The 25,490-nt window shown below is 53.9% G+C and overlaps 1 protein-coding gene across 2 annotated transcripts in view; it reads right to left on the bottom strand.

The window, feature by feature from the left end:
* ARHGEF3 (Rho guanine nucleotide exchange factor 3) overlaps positions 1–25,490 on the bottom strand; it is a 284,073-nt gene that overhangs the window by 234,112 nt on the left and 24,471 nt on the right. For both annotated transcript variants that reach the window (XM_084903131.1, XM_084903126.1), the window contains exon 2: positions 15,365–15,457. In XM_084903131.1, coding sequence (XP_084759257.1) covers positions 15,365–15,408 — 44 coding nt within the window. In that variant the 5' untranslated portion in view covers positions 15,409–15,457. The remainder of the gene's footprint in view (positions 1–15,364; positions 15,458–25,490) is intronic.

Genomic DNA, 25,490 nt, shown 5'->3' with positions numbered 1-25,490 from the left:
CACAAAACGCCCGGCCCAGGAGAGGGGCCCATTCACGCTTCTCCGGGAGCCGGCCTCTTTCTGCGACGTCGGGGGGATGCTGCTGCCTGGCATTCAGGCCTCTCCCCCGAATTCCGTTACCACCAACGGTCAGGACAAATGGAGACGGAGAGAACTTGCAGAGAAGCCGGTGCAGAGGGTTTTCAGACTGAAAACCAAGGCCAATGTCCATCAGGACATTTAAAGGGCAAAGAGAAATAATAAGCCCCATTATCAGTCATGCAATTATCAGGTAATAATAATTATCGCCTTTATTGCACAGCAACTAGCACTGGGCTGAGAAATTGCATTATCTCATTTAATCCTCAGAACCACCCTATAAGATAGGTCCTTTTATAAGCCTTTTATATATATATATATAGGAACCTAGAGCACAGAGAAATGAAGTAGTGTGTCCAAGGTTACACAGCGGTACGGGGCATCAGGATTTGAACAGAGGCAGCCCATTTCCAGAGCCCGGGCTCTTTACACATGATGCCTTCATTAATTACTAAGCTACGCCAGAATGGCAAAATTAGAGTTGTGTTAAAGTGATCACATTTCAAAGAGACTGTGTTATTTGTCAATTTACTTTTATTTTTTATTTTTTAAATATATTTTTATTGATTTCAGAGAGGGACAGGGAGAGAAAGATAGAAACGTCAATGATGAGAGAGAATCATTGATCAGCTGCCTCCTGCACACCCCCTACTGGGGATTGAGCCCGGAACCCCGGCATGTGCCCTTGGCCAGAATCAAATCCGGAACCTTCAGTCCCCAGGCTCTATCCACTGAGCCAAACCAGCCAGGGCTGTCATCTTACTTTTATGTCACCTCTATCCTCCCCCCAAGAAATGCTATAACCTGGCTTTACAAATATAGAAATAGCATGTTCCAGACCATGTGCTGAGCATGTAATACATGTCATCTCGTTTAATCCTCACAGCCACCCTCTGAGGTTGGTATTGATATTATCCCATCCACAGATAAAGACACTGAGGTTCTCAGGCAGGTTAACATCCTTGCCCAAGGTCATAACACAGAGCAGGAATTTGAACCCAAGACTATCTGATTCCAACATCTACACCCTTTCTACTCTCTACCATCCCTCACGGAATGTCCAGAGGGAAAGACCAAGAGGACGATGAAATGAGGAGTGATAAGGCCCACGATAAAGCCCACGAGGACAACGATCCGGCCCCAGGACCACTGAGTGGAACGGCGGCGGCAGCGCCAGCGGGTAGCTGGCTGGAAGCCACAGCCCATTCACCTGTCTCCAGCTCGTGTCCATCAGCTCATGACCTTCAGCAAATCCCTTCTCATTCTGGGCCTTGGTTTCCTCATTTGTGAGAAAAGAGCAAGGGAACAGGGAGCCCGCTGGCACCCGGTTAGAGGACAGGCACTGGGTGGGCGCTCGCTGGGTCTGGAGCAAGAACTGCCCCAAGGGCAGCCGACTCCCCTCGTGGTCGGTGGCCTCCCCCTCCCTCCCCAGCACAGGTCGTCAGGAGCAGGTTTCCCTGTCCCGGGCCTCGGTCTCCACACCTGGGACGGCGCTCAGGTGCAGCCTGAGGCCCAGCAGGGGAGGAAGTCACGGTTCTTCCAGAAGGAGGTGGGGCGTGCAGGGGAAGGGGGGCTAAGGGAGGAGCTGCAGTGGGGCACCTGGGTCTGAGGGCCACACACATGTAAAAACTCACCGAGCTGTACCCTGAGGCTGGCATACACACGCCACATATATTTACAACTTACTAAAGGTCAGAAGAAGAAGAAAAATACATTTGAAGAGATGATAAATAGGGCCAGGCAAGATTTGCCAAATTAAAACTTCTGTTACTATAAACGCTCCATGTAAAGTATCTCATGTCCCCATCAGACACCCCTTTAAAAGTGTCTACCGTCTACGTTCATTATGAAAAGGGGGCAGCACAGAACCACCGAGAAGAATCACCATGTTGGCTGCGAGGTCGGGGTGAGGGTGAGGCCGGAATCCGTCATGAAGGACCGATGCTTTTCCTCCCCACTCCTGTTTCCAGGTACAGGTCAGGGGAGCCAATGAGGACCCAGAACACAGGCAGAGCCTTCGAGTCCTGATGCTGCAGCTGCCTCGCTGGGCCCTCAGCGGGGTCAGGATCACAGCCCCTGGCAGGCCCCCCTCCCACTCGCTGAAGAAAGGACACTGCTGGCCCCGGTGGCATGGGCCCTGGGTGTCTCTCTGCCCAGCATCTGGTTCCCGGTCAGTAGGTAAGACTTCCTGGCCTTCCCATTGGGGGGCCACCCCAGCCCTCCCCCCCTCAGGCCGGCAGAGGCTGACCTTCGGCCCCGCCCTCCAGCCCCGGAGAGAGCCTGTGGCCGGGCTCCATGGGAGGGCTTGTGGGAGTCCTGCCGGGACAGTGGGAATGATGCACTCTCTCTGCACAGCTGTGGGCGGGTGTCGGCCTGGAGCTTCTGGGAGGTGTCACGTGGAGAAAGGCTTCCTGGGAATAAAGCCAACGCAGAAGAAAGCGGAGCCGAATAAGGAAAGAGCAAGCCCAGGGCCTAATACCGCTGAGCCCCGGGGCCAGCCGTGCCTGAAGCTGCCTTCCATCTATATGAGCCATTACATTCCCCACGTGCTTAACCCAAACGCCGATTGTGCTTCTGTCACTTGCAAGAGCAACAAATCCTGACGAATGGAATCCCAGGTCCCTGAGTTACCCGGGGCCCTGGAGGCCACGCATATCCAGCATTGGGTAATGGTGCACTGACCTAATGGGTGAATGACTCGTTGGTCGCTCTCGCTTGGACTTCTCACACTGAAGTAAAGCCATCCTGTCAGCGTTTGCTGTAAGCCACAGAATAAGCCAGCAGCACCTTTATAGAGCATTAACCTAAATGATGGCAAGTAGCTTAAAATACCTCCTCACTAGAAAATTATATCGCAAGCCAATGTGATTCACTCCAGGAAGGCAAGGATCAGTCAATATTAGGAAACCTATCACTATAATTCATCTCATTAAAAGTCAGAAGAAAGCCGAAACCGGTTTGGCTCAGTGGTAGAGCGTCGGTCTGCAGACTGAAAGGTCCCAGGTTCCATTCGGGTCAAGGGCATGTACCTTGGTTGCGGGCACATCCCCAGTAGGGGGTGTGCAAGAGGCAGCTGGTCGATGTTTCTCTCTCATCAACGTTTCTAGCTCTCTATCTCTCTCCCTTCCTCTCTGTAAGAAAATCAATAAGATATATATATATTTTTTAAAAGAGTCAAAAGAAAAACACATATGGCTCCTTAGATGCCAATCTTGTTCAATTTCAACACTTATTCCTGACTTAAGATAAATATATCTTAACAAAGGAGGAAGAGAGGGAAACTTCCTTCTGAGAACTATCACTCCAACCGAAAGCTGCATCACATCTCCAGGAGCCGTCAGGGCTGCCGCACTGAAGTCACTGTATGTTAACAACGGCCCGCGGGGCCGGCCAGCGGGGCTCAGGGGCTGAGCTTTGATCTGTGAACCAGGAGGTCACAGTTCGGTTCCCAGTCAGGGCACAGGCCGGGGTTGTATGCTCAATCCACAGGAGGGGGCATGCAGTAGGCAGCCGATCCATGACTCCCTCTCATTATAGATGTTTCTCTCTCTCCCCCCGCCCCCATCCTCTCTCCCTTTTTTCTCTCTAAAAATCAATAAAAACATATTTTTAAATGACCCTCAATATCATAATTATTTAACATTATTCAGGAAGCACCTGCCATCCAATTAGACAATGTAAATTTTATTTTTTCTACCAACTGGAAAGAAAGAGGAAGTGAAATTTTATTAACTTGCAGATGATGTGATTATATGCCTAGAAAAATTCCTCCCCATAAAAAATAAAATAAGATCTGAAAAACTATTAGAACCAGTAGGACAACTTCATAATATTAACCAACATTAACAAAAAAGGTTATAAGTCAGTAGCTGCCTTAGTTACAAAATAAAAACACCATGAACTACGCTGGCGATCCAGCGAACATAAGTGATTTATTCTAAACGCACTCCCTCTTGCACTCGGCCACGGCCCTCTTCTCGCTCTGCGTAAATTTCGGTGGAACGCCTGAAGTGCCCGGCACAGCTCTAAGCAAACCCAGATCCTCCAGCCAGGTGCCTTGGCTCAACCTTCTCTGCTGACCAGGGACCCATTTCCTGAAACTCTCCACTCCCCTGTCACCTGGGCAAGCCCTGTGGGTCCCCCTCCAAGCTGGGTCTCCTGTCAAATCTTTTTCCTCCTCCAGCCAGAGGTCTTTCCTCCAAATGTAAATTTGATCATGTTGTTCTCCTACTTAAAATGCTTCCATGGCCCCTGGGGCCCGGTGGGAGGGGGCAGGGCACAGGGAAGGGTACAAACCAACCAATGAGTGCTTAAGTGGAACAACAAATCTCTCTCTCTCTCATATTTCTCTTTCTCTTCTCTCTCTCTCTCTCTCTCTCTCTCTCTCTCTCTCTCTCTCTCTCTCATTCCTTCCTCTCCTTCTCTCAAAATTAATTTAAAAAATAAATAAATAAATAAATAAATAAATAAATAAACCTGGCCTGTATTTAGGGTGAGAGAGAATTTGTTATTATAAGGGTTTTTCCTTCCTGATACATGATAGAATTATGGTCAACATAACATCTCTATCAGGTCTAAATGAAGACACAGTACAGGCTGTAGGTCTTAACCAGGTGTCAATTCAGTGTCACCAGCCGGGTCATCCTGACCTCGAGGGGTGACAATGTCACCAGTGAGGCCTTGTCACTAAATGCTATTCCTGAGCCCACTGCAGCCTCTGGGCTTCACCTGACATCAGGGGAGAGAGGGACGGAGGGACCAGGCCAATGGCACCGTGAGGACACGCTCAGACAAATCCAGACCGTGGATCGGACTCTGCAATGCTGACATCACGGAGGGCAGAAACAGGGAGGCCTGCTCCAGGCTGAAGGAAACAGAGAGACACAACAACCGAATGCAATGCTCCAGCCAAGAGTGGTCCCTGGATGGTGGGTGGGGGCTGAGGGAGAAGGAGAAATAGCTGTAAGTTTTGCCACAACTGAGGAAAGTGGAATATGGACTGGATATTAGTTTATTTACAGAGATGGATAATAGTAGGTGATTATATAGGAGAATATCGTTACATTTGGGAGTTATAGGTCAAAATATTTAGGAGTTCAGAGAGGAAATGGTGTGTATGTGTGTGTGCGCGCACACACACACACACACACACAGAGATCACAGGAGGCAAACGTTCAGACAAAATCTAGGAAAAGGACATACTATTCTGTTAATCTCCTGTTGGTTTGCAAATTTTCCAAGTATACAGCTGGGTATAAAAATACAATGTAAAACCCAGTTCCTTTAAGGACATGTAATAAACGGGTAAAGAACACAAAGCAAGGGTTGTTAAATGTTTAACAAGAGAACTTATACCTATTCCACAAGCACAACCGTCTCTACAATATGGATAGCTTTACAATGCTTTTTTTTTACTTTCCACAAGAGAAAAAGTGTGCCCGCTGCACGCCAGGGAAGCATCCCCACGTCTCATTAAAGAGGCAAAACCTCCCTTTAATTTGCCCTGGGAAACAGAGAACAGGTTATTAAAGCTCGCCCACACTCCGTCACCGTGACCTCACAGACTGTCCCGTCCGTGTGACGATGAGCTACAGCTGACTCCCCGGTCACGGCACTCTGTGCGGCAGGGCAGCCTCGGCTCCTGCTCACCCAGCCTGAGCGGGGGGCGCACGGCAGTCACTCAGCATCGTCAAGTGAATGAGATATTATACAGCCCTTCTAATGCCTATAATAATGTAACACGAAATGACTGACAGGTGAGACTGGAACAATCAGAACATGGAAAATGAAAAACTGCAAAACTCCACCACCACCAAAACTAACACAGTAGCTACATGGGGGGGTGGGGGGGATGAGTTGCTACAGAAAAATCCTCAGAGTGTGATGGGCACACCAAAGAAATGAGGACTACGGGGACTTGGGGATACGGGGTCAGTGAGCAAGCAAGGGGGAAGTCAGGAGATGGTGAAAGCTTTTCTCATGTATTTGAAGTTACAAATGGAAAAAAACACCTTAGTCCTAAATGAGGACAGCCTGGCAAACACAGCTGGGCATTGCCGCAGCCTAAGAAACAGCATCCAACGTCCTAACCCCACCCCTGCCACTCACTCACTGTGCCCTCCAGGCCCGGCACCCCTCCGACAGGCCCCTCACTGCAAACGGGAGGGTGTGTCTAAGGGAGCAGTAAGATCACAGCCTAAATAAGCCATGGAAACCCAATGTACAGTACACTGAACACACAGTATTGAACCGTAAGTATATAATGTGCTAAATGTTATTACAACAGCAAGCATATTACAACATGTAAATGTACCAAAGCAACATGCTGTACACCTTAAATCTACACAATATTACCTGTCAAATGTATCCAATTAAAAAAAATCCCATCCAATGATTCTATTCAAAGGACAAAATAAATCTCTATTTTCTTCTTTCAATTGCTTGTAATTTCTTAGGTTTCTACAAGTAATTTGTTATTCCTTTTTGAAATACAGAAAAGATTTACATTTTCTTAAAGCAGTTTGTTTAAAAACAACAATAACAAAAAACGGTTTTTAAACAGATCGTCCTGTTTATCACACCCTGCTCTTGGCCATGGATCCCGAGTAGAATAGCTGGGAGACAGTGTTAGTCACGAAACTCCCAAGTTATGAGAAACCGTCACCGCTTTGCATTTACATAATGCTCGGCAGTCGGCCAAGGAATTTCTCCGTGTCCAGTCCCACCCGCTCTCCTCAGCGATGAGGACATGGCCCTCGGAGGTGGGGCTCACGCAGGGCTGTGCTGAGGGGTCACCCTGGGAGAGGCGAGGGGGCACCCCTCAGTGACTTTGCTTAGGAGGTTGAAGCTAGCTATGGCGGAGTATTTACACCACAGAAACAGGCAAACCCTACACATTGAAGCTTCTGTCCCCCACACCAGCCAGTTTACCCCCGCCCTCCCCTTAATCCTACCCCCACACCGAGACCTGACTTCGGGCCGCCATGCTTCCCAGTCAGGGCTCCTTTCATGTTGATTCTGCTTCCTGTTTCGTCCAGGGCAGGGATGCTGCTAGATTAATAGCAGGCCCCTGCCTGTCCTAGTCACAAGCCCATCCCTGAGCCCAGCAGGCCCTCCATCAGCACCTCCCGCCCCCTCCCCCCCAAGGAAGACATTGGCTCTGCTCAGACTGCACCCACACACACACACAGTGCACACAAACACACACACACACACACACAGTGCACCCACACACACACACACAGTGCACACAGGTGGAACCAAGCCTGCATGCAGCTCAAGTCCCAGCAGCGACCCCGGGAAAGCTAAGCCGAGTTCCCGCCTTCTTCTCCCCCCTAAAGAACAGAGTCTCAGTCTCTCCCAGGGAGCGCCGGCCTGTGGACTGGAGGTCCCAGGTTCGATTCCCATTAAGGGCACGTGCCTGGGTTACTCAGTAGGGGGGTGTGCAGGAGGAAGCCAATCAAGGATTCTCATCAAAGATGTTTCTAGCCCTCTCTTTTCCTCTCTAAAATCAATAAAAATATTTGAAAAAAAAAAAAAAAAGACTCTCCCCAGCCACCCGCTAGCAGAACACCCCGGATGAAGCCAGTGCTTCCTAAATGCATCCTGCCAGCTGTGCACATCTGTGGGCCCAGTGAGCACATCAACCATCGGGGTCCAGTGCCCCCGCCCCAGCCTCCTGCGGCCCTCCAAGCCTGATTCTCGGCCCTCATGTTGAAAAGGCTGATTCACCTCCAGGCGAAGTGCTATGCTCTTGCTTGGCGTGGATTTTCCATCAGATTCCCAGGCGGGAGGCTGACATGTGTGCACGCTCTCCACCCAGCAGAGCTCAGCGTCGGACAGACGCTGCCTCTCACCCGCCATCACTGTCCTCAGGGAAGGGCTGGGAGCTCCACTCCCAGTAAGTGGGGCCAGAGGCCAAGCCCTCAGACACTTTCCCACCTGCTGTGTCCCAGGAGCTGTGTTTTCCTGGCACCACCTCAAAGCGCCGTGTCCTCCTGAGTTCCTCACGTGTGTGTGTTTTTAAACATTTCCCAGGTACATGCTGTGTGCCAGGCCCTGCCAGGCCCTTGGTAAGCCCTGCTTGTCTCCCATTGCATAAATGCATCGGCCTTCCAGACTGTAAGCATGGTCCATGTCTGACGTCCACGTCTGACTGTATCCCCAGAGAGCTAAGCACACGGCAGCTACTCAAATAGCTGCTGGATGACTTTTTCAAAGTGAGCGCCATGCCCCAGGGACTGTCACGGGGAAGTGCAGGGCATGGGTTCTGACAGCGCCTCTTGGCCCTGTGGGTGGTGGGAGAACGAGGTACAGGCTCACAGCAGACTAGTGCCGTGTGCTGTGACCACTCGCTAAGATTTCTTACCACACTGAGCCTTCGCATCAACTTTCACAACCTACTAGTGACTACCTCTGTCCTCCCCATCACCGATGGCAGGCTGACGCTCAGGAACTTCAACAACTGATCCAGCGTCTCCCTCCCACCCCTCCCCTCCGCCCTCCTGCAGCTCCCTGTCACAGGAGGGGACTGCCTGGAATTGGGAACATGCTGATGGGCTCCCAATGAGGCTAGAATGCCCACCCGGCTCCTCAATGGCTTATCTTGGCCAAAGCCCAGCCTCATCCCTGGGGCAGCCCCAGCAGCTGCCCCCGTTCTGCAGAGGGACTCTGCTCCCGTCTACAGGGAGAAGGGATGAGGGGAGTCCCTAGCCCGGGGGTGGTGTCCGAAACACAGTACATACTCACTCGTGTTTTTGAACTGACAAGTGGAGGGGGCAGATGAGGACAAGGAGTAGGGGGTGAAATGATGTGACAACGCCTGCCAGTAAGAAGGACCTCAGCCCGCCTGGGGCCAACCCCACCCTCCCCAAGGAGAGGGGCTCCCCACAGCCCTCCCACCGGCCGCACGTCCCCCTGCAGGCACGGCTGCACTCCTGTGATTCACAGACATTTCCTCCTCCAACCAAGTGGCTTTACTGCGAGGAGACTTATTCCCTCGGCACTTACTGACTCAGCAACCATTACTTGCCACTTCTAAATGCTGACTCAGAAGGACACAGGATTTCTAGAAAGTTAAGCCCCAGGGGAGTGAGGTTTTCTGCTGCCATCAGTGACTGTGAGCAGGTCTCCTCGCTTCTCTGTGCCTCAGTTTCCTCAGCTGGGCAGCAGAGGCGTTCAGCAAGCACATAGAGAATTGTAAGGGAAGAAGTCTTTGCCCTTTGTGTAAACCTTCCTATGAACAGAGCTGGTGAGGATTCAGGCCCCACTGGAGGGACAGGAAGGTTTAAGTTTGCTCGTTTGTTTGTTCACTCGTGCATGCACTCAGTAGGCCGGCCAGTCAGTCAGCATCCCATCATCGCTCAGCAGCCTTCCACGCTTGAGGGAAATGCTCAGAGAAGGCAGGGCCCTCCCTCTCAGATTGCACAAATGTGTCTCCTTTATGAAAGTAAAAATCTCCTCTGGCTTGCTCGTTTCTTCCAGTGTGTTTTGAGCACCGCCCTTGTGCGGGCCCTGTAGACGTCACTCTCCTGCAAGGCGGGGCCTTGTCGGGGCAGTGACACACATCGCTGGCCCAGGCAGGCTCCCCGCCTGTGTGCAGCCTTGGTGGACTGAACCGGCTAAAACCCAGTCATTTCTAGATGGCAATGTGAAGGGCTGCATCCAAAATGGAGACTTGCCCCAGAGCCCTGTGCCATGCTCATGCTCCAGGGTGGCTGCTCTGTACCACCTGCAGATGGGCTTGTTTCCCTGCCCGTCCTTAATGCTTATCAGCTCCCATCTCGGCCTTCGGCCAGAGCTGTTCTGGTCACTGGTTTTATTAGCTCTCTGCTCACCGCCCAAAGGGCTGTGTGCGCCTGCGCCACCTCCTCCGCCCTCCAGGAGACAGCTCTGACCTTGAGGAGCTGGAGTGCCAACAGAGGGAGCGCGCAACCTCTCCTGACCCCAGGCTGCAGCCTTCACTCCCCACTCACCAGCCCCGGGACCTGGGACAGAGCCCTTCGCCTGTCCAAGGTGACTTCTGGGAGAGTCCGTCCGCTTCCCCCGCTGTATGCTCCTTACAGCCTGGTTTCCTCCCAGCGTCAGTAGGCACTGCAGGGAAAGAATGGGGCCTGTGGCCGAACTGTTGAGCACTGCTGGCTTAGCTCAGCCAAGTGTGGCCTTTCTCCCGGGACCCAACAGAGCCTCTAAAAGGTCAGTGTGGCCGAGACCGGTTTGGCTCAGTGGATAGAGCGTCGGCTTGGGGACTGAAGGGTCCCGGGTTCGATTCCGGTCAAGGGCATGTACCTTGGTTGCGGGCATATCCCCGGTAGGGGGTGTGCAGGAGGCAGCTGATCGATGACTCTCTCTCATCGATGTTTCTAGCTCTCTATCTCTCTCCCTTCCTCTCTGTACAAAATCAATAAAATATATTTAAAATAATAATAAATAAATAAATAAATAAATAAATAAAAGGTCAGTGTGCTCAAGGGGTCTCTCAAGAGAAGGGAGGTATCACGGGAGGGATGAAAGAAAAAAGAGAGAGAGAAGGGAGGTATCAGCCCTGACACCTGCTGCTGCACGGACCGCACTGGGGACATGCAGACGGGGAGGCCTGGAAGCAGGGTGTGGGGAGAGTGTCAGACACTCGCACCTGTGATATTGGGCAGGCACTTAACACTGTTTTCTCATCTGCAGAATGGAGGCAAACCATGTGTATTCTGCTCAGTTGCTGTGGTGTTTGGACCAATGTATATCAAAAGAGGCGCATGCCGGAACTAGCAGATATTATTACAATGTAGAGGACTAGCCACACTCACTGAAGGTCTTTTTCAGTGGCTCGTGGCAGATCCTACAAGACGCTGTCTAACTGATGCCTCTGGCCAGTACAAGGACGGATAATAAAGACTTGGTTAGGTAAAAAAACAAACAAACAAAAACCATAACAATGGAGAAAATAGAGCTCAGGGTACTGGGTCTGAGTCTAGGCACTTCATTCCCTGCTACAAGACTACCGCCTGGCCCTTTGCCTTTCAAAATCTCAGTTTCTCATCTGTAAAATACTGCTTTCCTCTCTGGGTCTTCATGTGTCTCAAATAAGGTCATGTGCACTCATTAAATTACTTCAACAATAATTTAATAAGATTATACCCATGAATGTAATGAGGAGCCTGTTCCATTTCCATATTTACTCAACAAATGTTTAGTGAGTGACGTCTATATCCCTGGCATTGCCCTGAGGTCAATGAGAAGACACAGATCCCATCTGCCATCATGAGAGTTGCAGTTGCTTTAAATAATATATTTAAAATTTTTGGATTGAAAGGAAAATGATCATTAACCAACGCCTTTCTTTTAAGCCAATGAGGGACACACAGCCAGGTTTTGGCTACAATAATATTTTAAAGATCCTAATGGAAAGGGGGGGAAAGGTTAACCATTTAAAAAAATCCAACGACTGTGTCTTTGACTAGTTTGCCTTCCTGTCCTAGGCACATCATGGAAACAGCGTGAGCGAAACAGGCGAGACCTGGTCCCCTGGGATTCAGTCCAGTATCTTAGCCACTAAGAAGAGACATGTGCAGAGGGTGAGACACTGAGTCACCTCATTACCATTCTAACACACAAGCCTGGCCCTATCAATCTCCTGATAGAAAAAGCTTAGGTTCTTCTTTCTTTGCAGCAATAAAAATAAACAAAAATGAAAACAGCTGCTTTTATCGGGCGCTCATTATACGCCAGGTGCTTTCCTATGATTAACTCAGGGCATGCCCCAGCAACCCTCTGCGGGAGATACGGTTATTGTCCCTATGAACCAATCAAGAACTGAAGGTTTTCCTTTAGCCATTGCTCATTGTATATGCAACTGCCTCCTCAACCCCCAAGACTCTGAATTCCCTACGAACTCACATCGTACCCACCCCTTTGTCTCTGGTGCAGGGTATTAAATACATGCCCACTGAATAGATAATCAATTGGTCGATCAAATGGGCTATTTTCTTTCAAGGCACCCTCTTGCTAATAAGCTCTAGTTTGGGGGAAAAGAGCTGATTGGTCTCCTGATAATCACATGAGAGGGAGCTGTGATGTTGTCCAAAGAGCCAGGGCCAGACCCCAGAGACCTGAGTCCAAGGCTTATCTCTGTGTGGGCTGGAACCATCATTTCCTCACTCTAGGCCTGACTGCTTAAAGCTGTGACGATGAGGACCCAAGAAATGATACAACGAGCCTACAACTCTCCTAGCCCGAGAGCCTCTGAAACAGAAGGAGACGGGGTGCTCAGGAAGACATTTGAAATTGCACCCTGCCTGCCTTTAGAACTAGAGCTAAAGTTATACGCTTTAGAGTAGGATGCTGATCGGGTCTATTGGGGGTAAGTAAAGAACTTCCTCTCCCTTCCACGGGCGAGTGGGTGTATTTTTCCAAATAATGTAGACTTTCTCCCCATAACAAAGATGATCAACCTGAGCACCTTTTTCAGAGAAGTGTTTTGGATGAATGTGAGTGAGGCTGCCACCCTCAACTGTCCACCAGAACAGAGGGGCTGGTGTTATGCAAGAGCTCACGTGCACATGCTGGATGCGGACAAAACCCTAAACCACCCTCCCACCTCCCACAGGCTCCTCTTGAAGACCCCGCTGAGGAATAACAACTGAGTGCAATCAAGGCAACCGCAAACGGCGTGATGGCTCCACAGCCACGTCCACAAGAACTCACCCCTCAGCGAGTGTGAGTCTGTCAGTCACTGAACGTGAGAGCAGTGACTAGGAGCTGGGGCTCCACAGAGGCACGGATTTTGTTGTAATTCTTATTGTTGAGGTTAGTTTTATTTATTATTATTATTATTATTATTATTATTAATTATTGTCATTATTTTAATCCTCACCCAAGGATATTTTTCCATTGGTCCTTTAGAAAGGGTGGAAGAGAAAGAGAAAGACAGAAACATCGATGTGAGAGAAACACATCCATTGGTTGCCTCCTGTAGGCTCCCCAACCAGGGCCCAGGCCAGCGAGGAGCCTGCAACTGAGGTATGTGCCCTTGACCGGAATCAAACCCAGAACCCTTTGGTCCACAGGCCAACAATCTATCCACTGAGCCAAACCAGCGAGGGCAGAGTTTGGTTTTAAATGAATCTCCATCCTAATGTTATCTATTGACCATGATGGATTAATAATCAACTTCCTTATAGGACCATTGTGAGAATTAAATGAGTTAAGTAAACTAAGTGACCCACACAGAGCCCGGCACATGGCAAATACTCATATTGTTGCCCTCGATGATGAGAATGGTGTTGGGGGGGGTGGGGGGGGGTTGGTGGTGATGACGGTGGTGGTGATTATGGTGATGGTGGTTGTGGTGGTGTTGGTGGTGATGGAGACAGTAGTGGTGGTGGTGGTGGTAGAGGTAGTAGTGGTAGCGATGGTAGTGATGATGGTGATGGTGTTGGTGGTGGTAATAGTGATGGTGGTGGTGGTGGATAAAACAGCCTGAAGTAGAGAAATCCTACCAAAGGCTCTTCAAAACCCCCTCAGTAATCCTGGGACGACCTCTCCTGGAGGAGCATTCCTGAATACTTTTCAGAAGAGAAAATGAAGTGGCACCTACTCCTGGGAAGGACCAAGGCTGACAGATGCCCTGGGCCTCAGGATAGGTCACTGAGTCCCTGTGAGGACCACTGGGAGATGAAAACAGGTAACAGAGACCCGAAAAGATGAACTTCCCCGGAGTAAAGAGAACGAGGAGGAAATTGTGATAGCAGAGCGATGCCACTGTTCAGCATGAAGAACAGAAGTGTGGCAGGAGGCGGGAACCCTGGGACAGGAAATCTGAGACCCTGTTGACAAGTGATGCTCTTCAGAGAACGATTTGGCAAGATTTACTGAGATCTTAAAGGCACACGCAGGATGACCCAACAACTCCACTCCTCCGTAACCACCTACAAAAGCAAGCTGTCCACGTGCTCAGGAGGCACGTACCAACAAGTCCATCACAAATGTGTTACAAAGGCCAAACGCAGAGCCGACCCACCCACAGCAGCAGGAAACAGCTCAGTGAGCAGGGTATTCTCAGACTGTAGATACACGGCTCCCTTTGCTGAAGCATAAAAACAAAGTAAATTCACATTACTGTCTTGAAAATATTTTAAGACATACAGTTGAATTATTTTAAAAGGTTACAAAGTAGACCAGCAAGCATAATATTACAGCCTATATTTAAAGAACAGAAATTAAAAAAGAAAAAAGGAAGAAAAGAATGACTTTTTTCTATGTATATAGGCACCTAAAAAAGTCCTGGCAGGAAATGCACAAAGTGGATCACAGAGGTACCTCGAGGAAAGGCGGGAGGGAGTGAGGGAGGGGATGAAAATAAAACTGGGAAAGGGGTGAGTCCATGGGACTTCACTCTTATTTTTAACTAGGAAAATATATCCAGGCACTTCCTGGGCACTAAAATTAAATTAATACATTTATTTTTAAGGAAAAGCAAAAGGAGATGGAAGGAAGAAGAGATCATGACTTCAAGAGAAGATGCAGCTACCAAGAGTAAGGGTCTGCCTTTGCCTCCTCCGGGAGGACTGGCCACACACAAATGTGGATACAACACACCTGAGCATACGTCCACAGTTTCTTGGAATGAGTGTCCAGAGTTTTGTCTTTTGGCTTTTTTTATTGATTTCAGAGAGAGGAAGGGAGAGATAAAGATAAAAGCATCAATGAGAGAGAAACTTCAATTGGCTGTCTCCTGCATGCCCTGGACTGGGGATCAAGCCAGCAACCCGGGCATGAGCCTTGACCAAGAACTGAACCAATGACCTCCGGGTGCATGGGTGATACTCAACCACTGAGCCACACTGGCCAGGGTGTCCACAGTTTTTGAAATAAAATTTCTAATTCTATACCACATCAGTTATATTTATAGAAACTCTTCCCTCTAAATCCTAGAAAAAATCCCTTATACTTATCAAAGGTAGATATGCTGTCAGAAATTAGAGATATCAGCCCTGGCCAGCTAGCTCAGTTAGTTAGAGCATCATCGCAAGGTGATGGGGTTGACCTCCAGGTAGGATACATACAAGAAGCAACCAATGAATGCATAAATAAGTGAACACATCCATGTTTCTTTCTCTCTCAAATTAATAAAATAAAAATAAATTAGAGATATTAATAGGGGACACATGAAACTTGGCTACCTCTAATTTTGTGATGGCCTCCACTGTCTTACACAGGCACAGATGAAGTTCTGTACTGCATTTAGCTGTTGCAGGTAAAAATTTTTCATTTCAATTTTTAGAGATAGTTTTACCTTTCCTTGTTTTCTTCCATTCCTCTGAAGACACACTGATTCATTACTGTGGAACTCTCCCCATACACAGCGTGGCAGGCTGAGGTCTTCTTCCTGGAAAAGGCAAAACAGCCAATATCTATAACCTGTGTGCATTTATATTGCAAACACACGATGAACTGCATTAAATACATAAAGGGGGATAGTATGTGAAAGGCTGCCCGCTGACCATCAAAACCCATCTCCCCTTCTTCCATAATTATTCAAGTTTCAACAGATTTCCCAGGCATCATTGCAGCTAGGTGCAGCCAGGTATCTAAATTCCCAAGGAAATGTGAAAGGAAGTGGTATGTGCCACTTCCCTTTCGAGGTCTTAAGCCATAGGCATGCTTGGTCACCCTGGCTGGAGCTCAGCTCTGACCCTGCAGATAATGACAATGCTCTTGGACATAACAGAGCAAAAACACGGAAGGCACCTGGCCTGCGACTAACTGGAGCATGGCCACCTTCTCACCTCATTCCTTGAGTCACTGTTTCATTGGGTCCTGTTTTTATGGCTACTTCACTCTCATCCCAGTTGGGACTATATTAAATATTTCCACTAGGACTCCTCTGAGGGTGGATTTGGTTGTTTGGAGCTTGGGGCATGCTCTGACTACGGAGACAGGTGAGGCCAAACTCTTTTTTGTTACAATTTTGGTAAAACCACATGCAATTTCAAGTAGGCATGCCATCAATGTTTGATGGATGAGGAGGCATTGACAAGGTTGCATTATCTTCTAGTGTGAAGACTTGGAAACGCTGGGGTCCACGAGTCTGAGCAGTGAGCCTGACTCCACAAGGTGACCGCTTGGTTTGGGAAAATGCCGTCCACCTGTACACGATACCCGAGGACTCCAGTCTATGTGCTTAGGAATGACAGAGACAGCCACGGGGCAGCGACAGACAGAGCTAGCGAGGGACACGCCGATGGGCATCTGCCCCCCGGGGAGTCTGAGACAGGACGCTGAGGTTGCCTCTGCAGTCTCAGGTACTGCACTCCTCACCACCCGGGATACGGTTTTAGCATTAAAAGACGAATTCTATTTCTACAACATGGTTCCAAACACAAACCAGCTACTTCATCTGGTGTCAACCAAACAGACATCGGTGGCAGTGCTGAAAGAACTGGTTTTGCAGCCCATATTGCAGGATGGCCTGTGGTCTCCAACCTAGTGCCTCTCAGGCATCAGGCGGCTCAGGGTGATTTTGACCCACGATCTTCCACGCTAGTGCCGTCGTCATGGCCCAGCTCCACGGCCTCAGCTGTTTGAGCTGCTGAGCGACACGGGCCTGCGTGGCCCAGTCTCCACCGGGGGTGGGCCTACTCCCGGATGAAAACATCATTTGGATGTTTCCCAAGGTCCTGGGACCCTGCACCACAAGGCGTTGGGCAGTCAGTGCTGGGAATCCCCAGCCACAGCTCCCAGCACCGCTCCTCTCACTCGCAGAGAGCGTGCCTTGAGTTATTTTTAGCATCGAGGCCCAGGTCTTGGGCTACTGCTCTGGCCTTCATCAGAACTTAACTTCATCAGCCGAGGTCTGCGCATTACGGAGGGCTCCGAATATGGCGAAAGGGAAGGCGTGGATCCCGGAAGGAAGAGAGGTGGAAGGGTAGTGGGACTTGAGGCAGTCCCAGAGGCGCCACTGCAGCCCTGCCCCGAAGGGAGAGGAGAGCAAGCATCTGCACCTCAGGCAGCTTGAACACCGCAGCCGCCTCACCTCAGCCTGGAAGCCACGTTTGCTCAGCACACCATGCTCTCCTGCAGCCCAGGAGACGCCGCAGAGGGCTCCGACAGCTGCCTCCCCCAACGGTGCCCACAACGGGGCTCTCCGCACACACGTCCAGGCCCGAGCAACGGGCAGAGGTCAGAGCCCACCCTCCACGGGCCCACCAAGCGGGTGGTATCCTCAGACCCTTCTCCAGGCAGCCACTCAGCCCCCTGAACATCTGAATCCAGAAATGCCAACTTCTGTAAAAGGAATGCATGTGCTCAATAGGGGTGTCAGTAGCCACCACAGCCTTGCTGACTCAGCACCTGTTTGTGGCAGCAAACTGAGGCTCTCACTCAGACACTCCCTCCCTCACTCAGACACTCCCTCCCTCACTCAGACACTCCCTCCCTCAGACACTCCCTCGCCCTCCCAGCCCCTCGGGCAGGCAGGATCACACCCATCTGACAGACAGCAAAACCGGAGCCCCAGAGGCTGCGATGAGCTTGAGGTGGCAGCACTGTAAGTCAGGGCAGTTTTCACACTCTGAGGAGCTGGCTGAGCAGCTCAGGCTTCTTTCCACCTCGGGGATCCCCACCGCTCACCTCGGTTCCTCGGAAAGTGACAAAGAGGCATGCTGTTCCAGCCCTTCAGCCGGGAAGTCCTGCATTAACCTGCAGTTACCACCACTTCCCACCCCGGCACTCCCACGGAGAGGACCGCAGGGCTCCCGGCCAGGCACTCCGGCCCTGCCCCTCCTCCCTCCTCCCACCGCTGGCAGGGCAGCACAGGCCGACCCTGGCTGGGCACCAGCCTCCTGCGAAGTGTCCCCTGGACATGAAGTCCCACTGATTCCGCCCTGAAAAACAGCTCTGCTCGGGAGGCAGCGAGTGTCGGTGAGGACGCGGGACAAGAACTCCCACGCCTGCTGCTGGTGGGGACACACGTTGGTCCAGCCCCCTGGCAGACGGCGGCAGTCACCACTCAGCCTGCATTTGTTGCTACACACACAGGTGCCTCAGGAGGCAATTTTCTAGAATGTTGTCGGCAGTCCTCTACAGAACCGCCCTGCATTCGCTTCCTGCTGCTTCCAGAACAAGCTGCCACACACGTGGTGGCCCCACACGGCACACATTTATCATCCGATAGGTCTGGAGTTCAGAAATGAGATCCTCTCAGCCTCGGATCTCAAAAGAGGACACACCCTCTCGAGAGGTTCGCCAAAGGGCCGCGTGCTCCCTGCTCCGCGTCCGCTGGGCATTCATACACATTCATCAGTAAACAACAGTCAGGGTCTGTCCTCCAGGCTCTTATCAGGAGAGGGAGAGAGCTGGATACTTTAGTATTGTTTTTGTCTGCCAATCTCAGGGCCAACACCGAAGTCAGGGTTGAAGGCTGAGTGGACAACGGAGGCTATGACCTCAGAGTCCCACGCCACCTGCCCCGGATGACCTCACCTCCCCGACGGCCGGGGAACGTGACCCGGAGGCCTTGGCTGAAAACAAGGCCACGGGGCCCGAGGGCTCCTGAGGCCACAGAGCCGAACCGGCGAGACCGAGCCTGAGCACTCAGTCCCCGAGACCCAGCCCACAGTCAGCTGCCAAACAGAGCCCGGGCCCGTGTGGCCACCGCAGCACGCCTGTGCCGGCCCCGGCCCCGGTCCCCCGTCCTCCCACAGATCCGCTGGCCCGGCCCCCCAGCCCCCCGTCCTCCCACAGATCCACCGGCCCCATCCCCCTCTCCCCCCACAGATCCACCGGCCTCTTCCCCCTCCCACCCCCCACAGATCCGCCAGCCCCGGTCCCCGTCCTCCCTCCCACAGATCCACCGGCCCTGTCCCCCCGTCCTCCCACAGATCCGCTGGCCCCGGCCCCGGCCCCCGTCCTCCCACAGATCCGGGGCAGTACCCACAGGGACACAGAGGGAAGGCCTGCGCCTGGGACTGTGCAGACCACCGAGGAGACATTCTGTGTGAGCGGCTGCCACTGAGGAGGGGCCTGGGACTGGCTGGAGGTTAGGATGGGCTTCAGTTATACTGTACTGCTCACAGCTTTACAAGAACAACCACAAAAAGTGTTTATGTTCTGTAGGGTTGCTAAAAACATTGCAAAGTTAAAACACACACACACACACACACAAAAAAAAAAAAAAAAAAAAAAAAAAAAAAAAAAAACACCCACACTGCTGGGACTGGTTTGGCTCAGTGGTAGAGCGTCGGCCTGCGGACTGAAAGGTCCCAGGTTCGGTTCCAGTCAAGGGCATGTACCTTGGTTGCGGGCACATCCCCAGTGGGGGGTGTGCAAGAGGCAGCTGGTCGATGTTTCTCTCTCATTGACGTTTCTAATGCTCTGTCCCTCTCAATTCCTCTCTGTGTAAAATCAATAAAATATTTTTTTTAAAAAAACACCCACACTAATCCTGACACTGAAATGTGTGATTAAGCGGCAACAGGGACGCACAGTCTCAGGGGAGCGGTCAGGGGATTGGCACCTCCACCAGCCTGCGGGCATCACAGACGGAATCTCACCCCGGTGGGGCGTGCACCCCGGGTTAAATGAGATAATCCTGTACACCAACCGCCCACAGTCCTCAGGGCATCCAAGTGCCCCCAGGCCCACCCCAGTGCTAACCCAGCGCCCCCACCAGGCTTTCCCCAGTGCCATCCCAGTGCCCCCAGGCCCTTCCCAATGCTAACCCAGCGCCCCCAAGCCCTCCCCAGTGCTATCCCAGAGCCCCCAGCCCTCCCCAGTGCTATCCCAGCGCCCCCAGGCCCTCCCCAGTGCTATCCCAGCACCCCCAGCCCTCCCCAGTGCTATCCCAGCGCCCCCAGCCCTCCCCAGTGCCATCCCAGCGCCCCCAGCCCTCCCCAGTGCCATCCCAGCACCCCTAGCCCTCCCCAGTGCTATCCCAGCACCCCCAGCCCTCCCCAGTGCCATCCCAGCACCCCCAACCCTCCCCAGTGCCATCCCAGCACCCCCAGCCCTCCCCAGTGCTATCCCAGCACCCCCAGCCCTCCCCAGTGCTATCCCAGAGCCCCCAGGCCTCCCCAGTGCTATCCCAGCACCCCCAGCCCTCCCCAGTGCCATCCCAGCGCCCCCAGGCCTCCCCAGTGCTATCCCAGCGCCCCCAGGCCCTCCCCAGTGCTATCCCAGCACCCCCAGGCCTCCCCAGTGCTATTCCAGTGCCCCCAGTGCTCCCGCACACACCTTCCTCACCCACATCCCACCTGTGTGCCGAGTCTCCCCAGCTTCTCCAGGGTTTATGCCTCGCCAGCTGTGAGCACACTGACAAGAACAGTACTGTGGAACAAATGAACACATCCGGCTAACTGCGTTCTGCACCCTAATGAGGATGGCACAAGCCTGCTCAGAATCAGGCCGCCACGGAGGCCATCACCACCCAGGGGAAGAAATAAACAGCCTCCGAGCCGAGCTGGCCACCAAGGTTCACAAAAAGGAGGCTCCATGCCACAAAGCCCCACAGTACCCACCGAGCCCTATGTCCCTCACGCTCCCGAGGAAGATGTACGATGGGGAGATGAGGTACAATACTTCTAAACACAATGCCAAGGTGTCCCCTGGTGAAACAGACGCAACAGGCTAAGGCCACGGTCACACTTGCCCCAACAAGGACTTTGAACACTCTGGCCAGGCAGCCCTCGGGCTCAGCATCCGACCCTCCACACTGAGCTACAAGGACAGGTTGGGCTGAGCGTGCCCCAGGGCGGGTGGCAGTGCAGGTCTCACTGCCCGGGTGCAGGCCGGGGGTGAGGAGGCGAGGCCGGTCCTCAGGCTCGGGTGGGGAGGAGGCGAGGCCGGTCCTCAGGGCCTCGTCACGAGTCTCCAGTGTTTGTTCCCCGGGGAAGATCAGGTCCCAGATTTGAGAACGAGGGTCCATGGGGACACCACAGGGGTCAGGTCCTGTCCAGCTGCAGGCGGCCTGTCCTTAGGCCACAGGGTACTCTGTGTTCAGCCGGGCATCCCCTCTCCTATATGACTCAGTTAAGGGGGTGGGGGGAGGTACGTTCTCATACGACGAAATAGTTCCAATGCAACAAATAAGCATGAAAAACCTTACTGTGTGCAAAACTACTACTGCCCGCCTGCCTCTCTGCAGGGCTCGTCCAATAACATCCTCAGTGGACACTCGGGACCCTTTTATTGGCGGACAGAGACCATGCTTATCCATTCGGGGAGGACCCTCAGGCAGGAGGAGGGGACCATGGCCGGAGCAGTCTGGGGCCCCGTGTGCACCAGCTGCTATGAGATGGACACTGTCCAGGCAGAGTCGGGCTGAGGGACGCAGGCAGGCTGCCCGGGGACCTGTCACCCCGTCAGCACTGCCCTCTTCCTCACCCCACACACCTGCATGGAGCCCCAAACGCCGGGACCCATTGGCCGCTTTCGGCAACCTTGTGAGGCAGGGACTCTTACCTCCTCACGGATGAGCAAACCGAGGCACCGAGGGGTTCGAGCTCTGCCCAGCCTCACGGAGCTGGTGATCGGAAGAACCGGGGCAGAAGCACCAAAAACAATGGCGCTTGTCCCTCCTCCCCCAGAACGGAGCCCACAGTGGAGAAGAGTCATGCTCAGTGGCCCTAGGAGGCACTGGGGTCGATTTCCCCAGCTGGGGATGAAACCGGACAGCGAGCGTTTTCCTGGCCTGACCTTCGCCAGCCTCCAGGGAACGGACACACTCCACACCCTCTAGCTCAGCTCAGGCCGGCGGGCCGGGCCGCTCCTCCATCGCCTCGCACTGCCTGCGGGACAGGGGCTGCAGGCCTGAGTGCTCTGCACGCCGAAGGGTGCTGCCCGGCGCCTGCAGGACCGTGCACGCTCCTGCCCCAGCTGTAAGCGATGCTTCATGGAGCGGTGTGGAGCCAGCCACGGAGACCGTTCCTAATCCTCTGAAATCTCCGGGGCGGTAGCTAAAGGGAGGAGATGACCAAGAGAAATCAACAACCTACTGCAGACGTCACTGAGGCACACGCGGACGCCGTGGGAGGCACACTCTGTGCACGTGCTATGGGGGAGGAAGTGGGCTCCAGCCGCCGCCGGGCCGGCCTCCAGCAGGGCAGCGGGGATTACACAGCTGAGCGGGCCTGAGCCCTGGGTCCCGGTCTGCAAACGTCCTCTGAACCCTGGGCCCCGGTGCCTGAGTCAGTATGCAGCCCGCCTCCCCACACAATAAACCTCTCTGGCTAAAGCTGAGCTCCAGCTCTGTGCTCTGACACCACGTGTCCCCCGAGAGAGACCCTGAGAAGTGGGGACCAACTGTAGCTTTCTGGGGGGCAAATTCTAAAGCCAGTGAGGAAATCCTGCAGAGTCCAAACCCCCCTGGAAAGCCCCTCAGGAAGAGGAGCCCAGCAGGGCTGGTGCTGGAGGAGGGGCTGTGTGTTCCCCTGACTGCAGGTAAGGTCAGCGGTCAGCACAGAGGGGACACACAGACCTGTAACCCCCAGACTCACACACGGGACTGCCCCACACTAGCTGGGGCACGTGGGGTGTGGGGCCAGCTTGGGGGACCTGCAGATTCATCACCCCCAAATTCCCACTCTCTCCAAACATCCACTCACTTACAGGGGACAGTGGGATTAAACCACTGTTTCTTCTTTCTAAGAGCTTCTAGTTTAGTTTACACAACCTAAACGCAAGAGAGATGTGATTCCGTGGTGCCATAATGACACAGTACCGTGATTTTCCCCTAGCTCCTAAAACATCCACGCTGTGATTTATAAATAACATTTACATTATAGACAACAACGGAGCCTCGGGCTCTGAAGTAACACGGCGTGGTCTCTGAGGCTTCAGGAGCCGGGATGCTGAGCAAACAGGAGGATGGAAAGCGGGGGAAGCACTTCCCGAGAATACGAAATCCCCAGGGCAGAACCTTCCAGACCCACCCAGAAGGCAAGACGGTACAGGCTCAGGGATCTCAAGAGGCAGCGACCTGGCAGCCTCGGCCACAGCGACAGAGAAAGTGACTTGAGTGACGGTAGCCCCAGACTGGCCCTTGAGCCCCCGCCCCTCCTGCTGGCCCAGACAGGCAGAGGCTACAGCCCACCACCTGCCTCCCCACCCAGACGGAGACCGGGCAGGCTCTGCGGAGGCCTCCGGGGCTGCACCCCGCTCCCCGCCCCTCCCTCGGAGAGGCACACGCCCATGGCACACGCGGGAATGACAGTGAGTGGGGAGCAGCCTGAGCCCCGCGGCTGAGTCCGTGTGCAGCGCCGCCTCCTCCACCAGCCGCTGAGCCCTCACCCGCTGCTCGGGCGGGAAACACAGCAGGGAGACCCTGACACGGTGATGGGACCCCTGTCCTCAGCAGACTGGCAGCGGTCAAGAGCAAACCACCACCACCACCCCCCAGCAGTGTGCAGGGGGCAGGGGAGAGGCGTGAAGGAGGCCCCGTCCGCTTGGTTACAATGGCTCCTGTGTCCGGGGAGGAACAGACCACGGAAGGGGCAGGTGCTTCCGGAGGCAAAGCCCAGCACTTGAGCTCTGGCCTCTGCTAGGATCAGAGGAGCTGGTCCCCATGACGCCTCCCAAGGGGCTGGCAAGGCAAATGAGACCACAGACCTACACCAGCATGGGGGCACAGGCCCCCAAGTGGCTGGGGCATCGGCTGTGATGAAGATATTGGAAATCACTGGAGGAAGCAGCAGGACATTCGAGTTCAGAACATCCGGGCAGTTACATTCCTGCCGATGGCAGGAGGGGGCAGCTGCCGCCACGACCCAGAAACCCCACCTGGTGACCTGGCACCCAGAGAGCCACCCTCGCCCAGCAGGGCGGGGCCTGCAGACCAGGGCCGTCCGCTCCCATGGGAGCCACAGGGTGTCCGAGCCAGGAGGACCCCCAGCCTCAGAGCCCGCAGGTGTCCACACGGGGTGCGGCACAGAGCCAGCCAGCGCAGACCTTCTGGATCAGAACCTCCTCCGAGGCCAGGCCTGAGAACCGACACGTCACAGGTCCTCCAGGCGCCTGAGGCAGCCGGCCCAGGCCTGGGTCCAGCGGCTGGCTTACCTGTGGGAGGTCACGGCCATGCAGCGGTTGGTGGCGCGTTCATTCCCACGCTCCTTCATTCCAGCGGCACCTCCCCGGGGGCGCCCTGGTACCCCGCTCTGAGGAGACGGTTGCTGCCCCGCGGGGAGCGGCTGGGTCCCCTGAGGGAACTCCTCAGCAGGTGTCCGGGCCCCAGAGCCTGCGCTCCGGGTGCTGAGGGGCCCTGAGCCCAGCGGGGAAACACACTGCCGGCTGGAAGGCAATGCCAGCGGAGAGGCCGGGTCTGGGGGGGGGGGGGGGAGGGGCGGAGAGGTGGCTGCCTGGCACAAGGGAGGGAAGATCTGCACCGACTCAGCACCCAGGGCGCGCCAGCCCCCTGGCCCGGTTAGCACTGTCCGCACTCACAGCCCTCCGGGGGGTCAGCAGCCGCCATCGTATAGACAGGCAGCGAGGACCTGGCACCAAGTGCGGAGCTGGGGTTTGAACCCCGGCAGCCAGAGCGCTCGCTCTTTTCACTGTCATCCCTCCCGCCCCTTCCCGAGGCAGGACCCCTCCATCCACCACAGCCGGAGCGCAGAGGCCTGGGAGGTGCCCTGGACCTTCCCCTCTCCTTACCCCCTTCCTCCCTCCACCCCTTCCCGCCAGCTCCACTGCGAACACGGCTCGTCACCTCCCCTGACCTGCGGGATGGAAAGCACAAGCCCGGTCAGCCAGGTCCCTCCCTGGCTCAGCCCTCTGCTTCCCACGGAGAAGATACAAATCTCCAGACCTGAAGATACAAATCTTCCCCCCAAACAACTGGCCTCGGCGCCTTCCCACGGAGTGTCCCCACCGCGTCTGCTCCCTCTGGTCCCTCTGAGCTCAGAGGCCTCAGTGCCCTGGCAGGACTCCCAGAACCGAAAGGGGTCCCAGCTCCCCCCAGAGGCACGGCCCCGGAGCAGACGCAGCCCTGTGCTGGCTGCGCCCTCCTCCCCTCCAGGGGCACACGGAAGGGGAGGGCGGTCCCTCACTGACCACGGGACTCTGCAGCGGGTCTGGGGCCCGAGGATGAGAGGCCTGAAGGAGGACCGGTAATGACACAAAGGCCAGGGCGTCAGAGACTGGGAGGACAGGCCAGACTGGGAGAGGAAGGCTGTGGGCACCACGGGAAGGAGCCAGGCTCCCAGGAGCAGGGGGCTAACAGGACCCAACTTGCATCCACACGCTCCTGGTGGAGCTCTCCTTTCCTCTCACCTCTCTGGAAGGCAATCTGCCGACAGCTTCCAGGATTTAAAACCTGCATGCCCAGTGGCCGGGGCAGGCCCGGTCTATCCAGGATACGCACTGCAGCCTCCTTTTCATATTCGCCCAAAGGAGCAAACAGCCTCCCTGGCCAGCGGGAGAATACACTA

The sequence above is a fragment of the Pipistrellus hanaki genome (assembly GCF_964339955.1).
Source record: "Pipistrellus hanaki genome assembly, chromosome: 13".
In the NCBI taxonomy this organism is placed as follows: Eukaryota; Metazoa; Chordata; class Mammalia; order Chiroptera; family Vespertilionidae; genus Pipistrellus; species Pipistrellus hanaki.
The sequence above is the reverse complement of the archived record's forward strand: the minus strand, read 5'-3'. Positions and strand labels throughout refer to the sequence as shown.